Source organism: Dermatophagoides pteronyssinus, unplaced genomic scaffold (assembly GCF_027571235.1).
Source record: "Dermatophagoides pteronyssinus isolate colony J.1.1.1.1 unplaced genomic scaffold, Derpt_VIB-CSIC_2022.12 sq0033, whole genome shotgun sequence".
NCBI classification, from domain to species: Eukaryota; Metazoa; Arthropoda; class Arachnida; order Sarcoptiformes; family Pyroglyphidae; genus Dermatophagoides; species Dermatophagoides pteronyssinus.
The window spans coordinates 315,453-326,296 of record NW_027461557.1 but is presented as its reverse complement, the minus strand read 5'-3'; the positions used below and the strand labels follow the sequence as shown (position 1 = coordinate 326,296).

General features: G+C 28.1%; 4 protein-coding genes across 4 annotated transcripts; 1 reads left to right on the top strand and 3 right to left on the bottom strand.

Moving 5' to 3' along the window:
* Positions 1 to 18: 18 nt before the first annotated feature.
* LOC113794216 (prominin-like protein) lies at positions 19 to 4,110 on the bottom strand. Its single transcript, XM_075823661.1, has 6 exons — positions 3,365 to 4,110; positions 2,956 to 3,298; positions 1,218 to 2,891; positions 522 to 1,151; positions 298 to 464; positions 19 to 228 (listed from the first exon to the last, which is right to left on the bottom strand). The coding sequence occupies exons 2-6, from the start codon at positions 3,235 to 3,237 to the stop codon at positions 54 to 56; spliced, it is 2,928 nt and encodes a 975-aa protein (XP_075679776.1). The 5' UTR covers positions 3,238 to 3,298; positions 3,365 to 4,110; the 3' UTR covers positions 19 to 53.
* Positions 4,111 to 4,295: 185 nt separating this feature from the next.
* Positions 4,296 to 5,963, top strand: TfIIEalpha (transcription factor IIEalpha). The gene is made up of 2 exons (XM_027344318.2): positions 4,296 to 4,889; positions 4,950 to 5,963. The coding sequence occupies exons 1-2, from the start codon at positions 4,456 to 4,458 to the stop codon at positions 5,839 to 5,841; spliced, it is 1,326 nt and encodes a 441-aa protein (XP_027200119.1). The 5' UTR covers positions 4,296 to 4,455; the 3' UTR covers positions 5,842 to 5,963.
* Positions 5,964 to 6,312: 349 nt separating this feature from the next.
* On the bottom strand, positions 6,313 to 7,851 carry Vha44 (V-type proton ATPase subunit Vha44). The gene has a single exon (XM_027344356.2). It carries the CDS (start codon positions 7,544 to 7,546, stop codon positions 6,407 to 6,409), a length of 1,140 nt encoding a protein of 379 aa, XP_027200157.1. The 5' UTR covers positions 7,547 to 7,851; the 3' UTR covers positions 6,313 to 6,406.
* Positions 7,852 to 7,957: 106 nt separating this feature from the next.
* Sec5 (exocyst complex component secretory 5) lies at positions 7,958 to 10,822 on the bottom strand. Its single transcript, XM_027344347.2, has one exon. The coding sequence runs from the start codon at positions 10,681 to 10,683 to the stop codon at positions 8,011 to 8,013; it is 2,673 nt and encodes an 890-aa protein (XP_027200148.2). The 5' UTR covers positions 10,684 to 10,822; the 3' UTR covers positions 7,958 to 8,010.
* Between the last annotated feature and the right edge of the window lie 22 nt (positions 10,823 to 10,844).

Genomic DNA, 10,844 nt, shown 5'->3' with positions numbered 1-10,844 from the left:
TTGGACCATTTTTTCAAAAATTCCTGTCGATTTGGAAATGTGTGGTCGAATCTTTAAAAATTATATGGCGGTGGTCGTGAATAAAGATGCTGTGGCAATGCACCCGGTGACCATGTTTCTTCTTCCGATTGATCACGTTCATTGAATGCAGTAATATGTGGTGCACTTGGTACTACAGGTCTATTTCGATTACTACTATGACTACTATTTCTATTTCGTTTATCGATTCTATTATCAAAAAAAAAAAATTATTCAAACATTCATTCATTTTGATGGTTATAAACACAAACAACTTACTCAGCTAATGGTATATCATCATCTTCAAAATGATCTATAATCAAAATAGATTCACGTCTTGTTGATGAACGTTTTATACGTTTAAACATTGTATTCAATAAACAAACTAATAATGTTGCCGGTATAAAAACCATCAATGTTATTATAACACTAAACCAGCTGGCAGTCTATTCGTGGAAAAAAATTTCTCGGTTTTTACTGTTACAAAAAAAAATTATACTTACAAATGGTAAAACAACATTATCACAAAGTGATGAAACAGTATGATTATAAGCACGACTAACTGGTTCACATTTACCAATTTCATTTTTCACTCTTTGTTCAACATGATCACTATATTGTGTTAATAACATACTTAAATCTTCAATATAATTCTTTAAAACATTACGAATTTCTAATCGTCCTTTTTGATTAATAAATTGTTGTGCTTCATTCGCTTGTCGTAACAAAATATTCAATGTTTCACGTAAACTTTTACCATTAAATTGTGATTTCATTTCAATTCTTTCAGCATTTTTTGTTAAATTTTCAATTTTTTGTATTATTAAATTAATCAATTCTTTTGATGATCGTAAATCCAATACAATATTTCGTAATTTAGCTATATTTTCAATTTCATAATCGGGTAAACGATTTGATTCATTTTCCAATTTTTTTGCCAATAATTCCAAATCTATTGGTGTAATACTGTGTTTGATTGAATTGGCAAAACCAGAAAAATTTAATGTTTCTAATGGTGTTTCTTTTAATACTTTTAATAATTCTTTGCCTTCATCGCTTAGCAAAACAACATTCGTTGGATTAATGTTCAAACGATTTAACAATGAATTTAAATATTTTTGAATGTTGTTTTTCTGTGAAAAAAAATAATACAAATAAAATTAACCATAACACAAAATCAGAAACACAATAAACCTTACCTCTTTGAAAACAATAATTTCCGATAAATTAAAACTTGTCATTTTTTGTTCAGATTTTGAAATTAAAATTTTTTGATCAATCGATAATTTAAGTACATTGAATAGACTTTGATTTTGATGACAACGATATATAATATCGATTATATCGATTTTTTTCAAATATTTAAACATTTGTTTCATTTCAAATGATGAATCTTGTTGTTCAGTTATATCCGATGATGATAATTCATTTTCCATTTCCATTTGTAATAAATGTATAATTTTATTACTACGTGGATCGGAAACATTTTTCAAATAAAAACATAATGAACGATCATTTAATCCACCGAATAAGAATGAAATCGTACTCAACGATAATAAAATGGTAAAACTTAAGAAAAATACAGTCATACCAATATAGAAGAAAAATTCACCTTTTTTTGATCGATTTTTATAATTAAAACGTGTTGGTTGATCATTACAAAGATTGGTTAGTAGGCCGAAAAAATAACAAATCAAAATAATGAATAAAATCATTATCGAAACCAGACCAACATGATGAATATGTTGATTATTTTGTTGAATAAAATCATTCGAATTGGATAAAATTCGTTGTACCAAACGTATGTATTGAATTGGTTGAGCAAGTACAATATTAATATCATCAACATTTTCAACTAATGCTTTGTTTGCTTGCGATATATTTGATCGTATTAACGGGACAATTTCATTTACTTTTTTCTGTATATCATTACTAATTATATCAAGTTTTTCTTTGCCTTTTTTAATTTCACCAATTATATTACGATCCAATAGAAATTGTATTTTATCAATTATTGGTGAAAGACGTGGTAAACTTTCAATACGTGATGTAATTGAAAATGAATGTCGTATTTGTTGATATTTTTCCTCTAATTCAAAACAAATTTCATGATTACATTGTTTGAAAAAATCTTCAATATCTTGTTTAATACGGGAAATTTTTCCCCTCAACTGTACGGTCAGAAATTTCAATTCATTTGTATTGTTGATAAGTTTTTTCAAATCTTGCAGAATTGGTTGTAAATTTGTAACAATCTGTGTAAGATTATCAATTGAACTTGCTTTTGAAATTAATGCCAATTCATTTTTAACAATTTCACCACTTATTTCTAAATTTTTACGAATTTGTTGTTCTAATTGAGCAAAATTCGTTTTGAATAGTATATCTAATTCATATTGAGTATTATTTAAATATATTTCCATATCGACCAATGAATTATTTGCAGCGTTTGGTAATTGTCCAATTCCATTATGAACAAAATCATTGGTTACAAATGAACAAATTATGAATAAAAATGCAAAAACAAGTAGAAATAGTAATAAAATGGAAAATATTGGTCGTATACAACAATCGCATGAACTTTCAACTTTATAATGATGATGACGATTTGATCTTTGATCATTTCTTGATCTTGTTGATGATGATGATGTTGATGATGAATGATTAGTATGACGACCATGACGAAGTAAATTTTCATTGCCCGGAATTGATTGATTATAATTACTAATACGAGATCGTTTATTATTTTGATTATTATTTGATGATTGTGTACAACAAAAACACCAAATCATTAGCCAAATTATTGGCACAAATATTGCAATTAAAAAAAGTGAAATGAACAAAATAAATACTAAACCATAGTGATCGATAATCTATGAAAACAGAAACAGAAACAGAAACAGAAATTGTAATTATCTTGCAGATATCGAATCTCACCTCTAATTTATTTTCTTCAATCACTTCAGCAGGACGTTGTACAAAATCATCGGTTATAATTGAATCAGGAAAACCATATGGAAATATATAATTTAATAACCAATTTATAAGTAAATATAAATGTTCCATACTGAATGCAATTTCATGATCATTTTGATATTGTGTACGCCATTCCGTTAACAATAGTATCGGATTTGGCATTATAAATTCAATTGGTTTTAAGGTATTCATTTTGATCAGTGATGATAATGATGATTGCGTTGAATTTTGAATCAAATTCATCTTCGTTGTTGTAAATGATAATGATAATGATGATGGTTGTAAAAGAACCAAAAAGAAAAATCTATTTCGAAAATCAGAGTTCAATTATAAATGTCATTTTTTTACAACAAAAAACAAAAAAACAAACTTTGAAATTTGATGATAATAGACCTGATGATAAACGAATTTTTTTACATTATGAATTCATCGTTGGTTTGATCTTTCGAATGAGAATCGTTGATTTAATACAAAAAAAAATTGAGAATGAAATTGTGTGAAAGAAGAGAGCGAATGAGATTATTTTTGTTTTGTTTGTTTGTTTGTTTTCGAACGACTCACAAAACATCTTCATCATCATCATCATGACGATGATCAGCCATCACCATTGGAGAGTTAGTGTTCGAATTATCCATTTTTTTGGTCACATATAGTAATATAGTGCTAACCAAACATAGGAAGTAATTTTTTATACAGACAATTTTGGTGTAACCATTCGATTTATGATGAACATATATCTTGTTGCACAAATAAAAACAGGACTTGCATATATGCTGTTTTGAAAGCAAAAAAAAACTGGATTATCATTGATATAAATATGATATTCTACGATAGTTATAGTATCGACGACGACGAAGATCTATGTCATCGACATAGAAAAAGGTTAATGTTTTGTATGAAATAAAACTGGTTGGTTTGTTTTTGTTGTTGTTTGTTTTGTTTGTTGGTAAGTGAAGGCCATCAATTGACGAATTGGCGAATGATGAGCGCATCTCATCTTCTTTTTAACAAGCAAAAAATGAAATGGATTCTTGGATTGGGGAGAGTCTTTCTCTCTTTACGGATCATGTGTACAAAGTGCATATTCGTCGCCGTCGAACATTTTTCAATGGAATCGACGAATTATTCACACGAAAGATGGCGCCTGATTAGCGATCATATGGAATGGGAAAAACTATTTTGACAATTTTTTTGGATTTTTTTTAATTTGGATTACCTGATTTGTCGATATAGTTGTTGTTGTTTTCACACAGACAAACACACATCGAATTTTCCAACAAGAATTTTTCATTTCATTTTTCGTTTTTGATCATCAAAAATTCATTTAAACATTTGAAAGTTAAAATTCTGTGATTCTTTTGCAATTGAAAACGAAATGTGGTTCAATTCATTGATGGAATGAGAATTTCATAACATCTTTACCGAAATCTTTGTCTTTTTGTGGCCAAATATAAATAAATAATGGAAGTACCGCGTCCATTAAAACATTTGGTACAAAAAGTACTTCGTGGATTTTATCCATGTGAACATGTAATTGTTGTTGATTTATTAATAAGAAAAATTGTTCTAAAAGAAGATGATATGATTGAATTATTACGATTTGAAAAGAAACAGCTACGCGGTGTATTGGCATTATTGAAAAATGATAAATTAATCAAATTCAAATTGAGAATGGAAACCGGTTTGGATGGTAAAGCATTTCGGCAAAATTATTATTATATAAATTATAAAGATTTTGTTAATGTTGTTAAATATAAATTGGATCATATAAGAAAAAAATTCGAATTAATTGATCGTGATAATACATCAAGAGCTTCGTTTATTTGTTCTTATTGTAGAAAATCTTTTACCGATTTAGAAGTGGATATGTTGTTGGATAGTTCGGGCGAGCTCAGGTTTGTTTACCTTTAAGTGAATTCATTCCATTACATTTGATTTGTTGTTTTTTCTTGCAGATGTACACATTGTGGTAGTGAAGTTTGTGAAGATCCAAATCATCTACCAAAAGCTGATTCAAGAAAAATGTTAGCAAAATTTAATGAAACAATGGAACCATTATATATGTTATTGAAAGAAATTGAAGATATTCGTTTAACAGCCGAATTATTAGATCCAGATATTGATAGTCGAATTGAACAACAAGCACAACAAAATTATGATGGTACATTTTCTACTGGAAAATGGAGTGATAAAAAGAAAGGCCTTTTTGGCAATGCAATGGCAAATCTAAATCATTTTAATGTTAAAATTGATGATACTGATTCAACGAATAATCAAAATCAAAATCAACCGAAAAAAGAACAACCAATTTGGATGATGGAAAGTACAATATCAGGTGCAACAAATAATATGGCCATTGAAAATGGTGCTGGTGGTAAAATGAACAAAATGATTAATGGTGGTCCAAATGTTGGAACAAATGCAAATATTCGACCATTAATCGATACATTCGAATTACCATCAAGTATAAGTGAACTTAGTAGCTCGGAACAAGCTAAAGAAATTCTAGAAATTTTATTATCATATGAAAAACCAAATGATCCTTGTTGGTTTCGTATTTGTAAATATTTTGGCTTTACAATCAATACTGATAATGATGATGATAATGATGAAAATATTGTTGATTTAAACGAAATGACAAACAATGATGAAAATATCAACAACAATAATATAGATAATCAAATGGATATTGATTTTTTCGATTGTTTACCATTTATTAGTGTAAATGGTTGTCCTATTTCATTAATAGATTTAACTGATGAACATATACTCAAAATGAATGATTTAGAAAAACAAGAATATATTAGGATAGCACAACAATTATATGTTACTGTTTTTGATATTTAAACAAAATCCAAAATCCATATTTTTTATTATTATTATTATGGATTTTCTGTACATATTATCTAATTAATTTGTATATCAACTTTTTTCTTTTTTCGCTTAATAATAATCAATCAATCAATATAATTTCAAACTATGTAAGCTTATTTTATTATATTTTTTTTTGCAAAATTATTAAAGAAATTTTTTAAAATTATAATTTTTGGGGAAAATTTTTACAAATTTTTTAAAAAAAACACAAATAAGCTAGATTACGACAAAATTTTGTAAATTGGAATGGATCAAATTTTATTTATTTATTTTGTGTCTATTCAGTCGAATAAAATTAACAAACACACAACAAACAAACAAACAAACACGAATCGAATGCTTAAATAATTTCTTGATTAGAATATTTTCTGGAATAATTAATTAATAATTATAATCAACATAAATAAAAAAAACAGTTGGCTAGTTGAAAATGGATTAATGAAGGAGAAGAAGAGAAAAAACATTGCGAAGATGATAATGATGGTAATGATGACAAGAAAAACAAACTAACCAAAAACCAGATTCATCAGAATCCGGATTATTTAGTCGAAACAAAATCAATATTAATTTTAAATGAAACATATGGATAATATTCTTGTTGACCAACATTCAAACCGGGTATATCTTCAATCGGTCCTTGAAGGATGGTTGTATCCAAATGTGCATACAATTGATTAAGAACTTCACGTAATTTACGATGATTTTTCTTTGGTGGATGAAGTAATGCAACAACAAAATTTACCGGTAAACCATAACGTAGTACGGATTCGATAAAAACACGTAGAACTTTTACATGAACCCAAGCAATAAGTGCTTCACTAAAATGAACTTTCAACCAACGAATCAATAAATGATATTGTTTTTTAATATCACTTTCTAAACGTGCAATTTCATTTTTCCCTGCATTTATATCATCTTCATTGTATTGAAAATCACGAACAATAAATTTATTCTCTCGTGCTTTTACTTTAAATTGATCGACAATTTTTTTAAAAACTGTTACATTGAATAGACCATGATCATTATCTTCAAACAATAATGTTGATGAACGTGGTACAACATATTCGGTTAATTTTTCATATTTAGCCAGCCATTCTTTGTAATAGGTTTTCGGTACAACAACCAACAATGTAATCATATATTCAGAACCAAGAACAAAATGTTCTTTTCGTACCAATTCACTTGGATCACGAACCAACAACGATCCAGTTTGTCGACGTTCAAGCGATTGAAGATTATTTTTTAAATTATGAAATGCTGATGTTTTTGTTTTCATATCTTGATCAATTTGTCCAATTTGTTTATTAATAATTTCATGTAATGATTTTAATGATTGTTTAATGGGGAATTTTGCCGAATCCCATTGAAATTTTGTTAAATATGTATGTAAATCTTGACCATTTGCTTGAAGTTGTTCATTTAATGATTGGCCTTTTTCCAATATATCGCCAATAGATTGTGCCAATTTTCGACTTACAGTTTCAACATATGCATCCAATTTATTTAGATCATCGGATAAACCAACCAATGTATCTAATGTACCAACTTTTAGATCTGGTAGAAGAAAACGAAAAGTTTTACAAAAATCTGGTCCATATTTATTTATAGTTTCATTCAATGTATCCCATGTTTGTTGACATGTTTTTTCGCCCGGTGCTGATATAAGCCAATATTCCATTATTGTAATTTAAAACGATGATTTCGATTTCAATTTCGGGATGACTATTTTGGCAATTATTGATGTAATGGGCGTTTTCAATTCCCACACTCACGCACAATATTTAAATTTGAAAACAACAAAAAATTGTATTTTGGAAAACTTTTGTCGAAATTTTCGAATAAACTAGAAATATTTCAACTAAGATAAATCGAAGAAGAATGACGATGAAGATGATCCAATCAAGGTCCCGAGTTTATTTTGGTTTGGTTAAAAGTCTATTGAGGAACAACCAACTCAACAACAAAACACGAAAATGGGGTATAATTATAAATATTCGATTTGAGCAGTCGCAAAGCATAAAATGTTAAAAATTAGAAAATCATCAGATGGCGTTGTTGTTCGAATCGAACACAAAAATTGAAAAAAAAATTTTCGGTAAAAAAGTTTTTTAAATTTTTTTTAATCAAGTTTAAAATCATTATTCAATTCATCAAATTAATAATATTACCATTATCCAGATTAAAATTAAAACAACTAATTTGTAATCGCATTGATTGACAAAAACGATTCGTTACATCATCGATAAGTTTTCGAATAGTTTGATCTTGTATATCGGATATTTGACAAACTAAATCACGACAATTATCAATTCGTGGTTGTAATTGTTGATGAAATTCTTGTCCAGTTTTACGAAAAACCAATTCAATAGCATTAATATCGACCAACATTTGTATCCGAGCAGCATCGCTTAATTGTTTACTATAACTTGTGCATAATCGTTCAATTTCAATAATAGTTGCCATTAATATTTCCAACATTGTTTTATAAACTAATTGTGGTGTTATTTTATAAATTTCCGATTGAACATAAATCAAATTCAATATTGTTTCTTTAATATAATAGCTAACATCTTTGGGCATTTCTTTTTCCTGGAACCAATTTTCATCGAAAAATCTCATCGATGTTTCAATACCACCGATAACATCATCACGTTTACGTTCGATAAACGAATCTAATAATTTATTCTCCAAATCTTTGAATTTTTTCTGTGTCAATTGAATCACTTGTGTCATATCTGGATAACCATATTTTTCAAATATTTCATATAATTTTGGTAATACATAGCTGGCAGTATATGAACAATTACAAAGAACAATCAATGAGCGATTATCATCGGTTATATTACGATTTTGTTCCGACAATGGATTTGCAGCTGATCTTTCCAATGCATACAGAAAGGAATTTATTAAATTCTGTATCAATTGTTTAATTAATCCTTTAACATTAATCTGTGTGAAAATATCCATTTCATCGGCCGTACGAATCTGAATGACTGAATCACGAATCAGCTGTAAAATTTCAATAACTTTTGTTTCAAATTGTAATGGAAGATTTGTACGTACACCATAAATATCATCGAATTGTATATTCCAAACTTCTTTTTTATAAAGATTTTTAACATCATTTGATTTATGAGTAAACAAACAAGTCAGTGTATAAAGACGAAGATCAAATATAAATGTTTGTATTGGTTTCAACAGACCGGAATTTTGTATATGAATTAGATTGAAATCTAATTTTAAAAGATTTGAATAACATTGTACCGCTGTACGTAAACAATATGGTAACCAAAGAACAAAATCTTGATCCATATGATCTTTTAATGTTGGATTTGTCGATGTTGTATGATAATTAAAATTATTTGCTTCAGGTAATAAAACATTACGATATTCATTACATAATAATTTGATTGATTGTGTAAGTAAATCTTTTTCAAATATTTCACGTTTTCTTTTTAAATCTTCTATTGAATTTTTATTATATAAATCACCATTCAGATAAGCACAGCCCAGCCGGAATAAATCCATAAATAAACGATCAAATAATTTGGATGTCTTATCAATGAATAAAACTTGTGGCGGTTTTTGTGGATTATTATCCTGGTCTGGATTATCTTGATTATTGGTGGATGGCGACGATGTTTTTGAATCATTGGTTACCTCCGAAGATGATAAATATTGCTGTCGACATTGATTAATTTTATCGAATAATGATTGTTTAATCAATAGAATAGCATCCCATGCTGGATCACTATTTTCTTCTAATAATGATAAATATTTTATCAATTTTTTTAGTTCATTAATATTATTATCTTCAAGATTATTGGCACATTGTTTAAACAGTTCACGAAGTGTTAATATAAAACTTTGAATACGTTGTTCAACTTCCAGGAATACTTTACGAAATACATTAACCGAACTATCACTGAATAGATTTTTTGCACGAAAAAAATCATTAATAACAACATCATAATCTTTACGTTGCATACTTTTATCAATATTTGATGGCAGATTGAATAGAAAACGATAACGTTGCAGAACATTTAATGCATTACGCATTGAATCAGCATCATCTTTACGACTGATAATATTGTCGAATATAGCATGGGCTTCTTCATTAGCACTTTTAATATATTCATCAATTTTTACGGTTAAATCCGAACCGAATTCTTGACGATCTTTTTTGAATGATAAATATAGGGCATTCAATGCATTCAAACAATCCATAATCGATACAATATTTGCCTTTAAAAATGTATTCGAATCTAATGTATTTTTTGGTTCGGATTGATTTTTTTCAAATTGAATTCGATATTCTTTTTTTAATTGTTCAAATGATGAATTTTTATGATTTTCAACCAAATACATTGATGGATTAAATGATTCGGAAAGTATATCGTTTTGTTGTTGTTTAAGCATAGGCATCGATTTTGTATGACTACTACCATCATTATTTGGTATAACCAATGCAGTTGTTGATGAATCAAATGGAAAAATATTTTGTTCATCAATCCAAACACCACTGGGCGTTGTTAAACCGATTGATTGTTCCAATGCTTTGAATTGAATCATTGATGTACCAGTACCGCCTGATTCGGTTGTTATAATAACCGGTCCGGTTTCCATACAATTTGGTGATTTCGTAATGATTTTTTGTGGTGTAATCCATTCCGAATAGATCAGACATTCAATGCCACAAATCTTGACACTCAATAAATCCGATTGATTACAGCCTAAATTTTCACCACGTATTGTTAGTTTTGTACGTGGTGGTCCTTCTTTCGGTGAAATTCCCGTTACTTTTGGTGATGACATTGTAATTTAAATTTAAATTCACCGGATAATAATAATGAGCATCGAAAAAAAATGATGATGATAATAAATTCACCACGAAATATGATGATCAACAACAACAAACCAAAACAACAATAATTATTTACATAAACTGAATTCATTCGACAGATGGCGTTGGTATC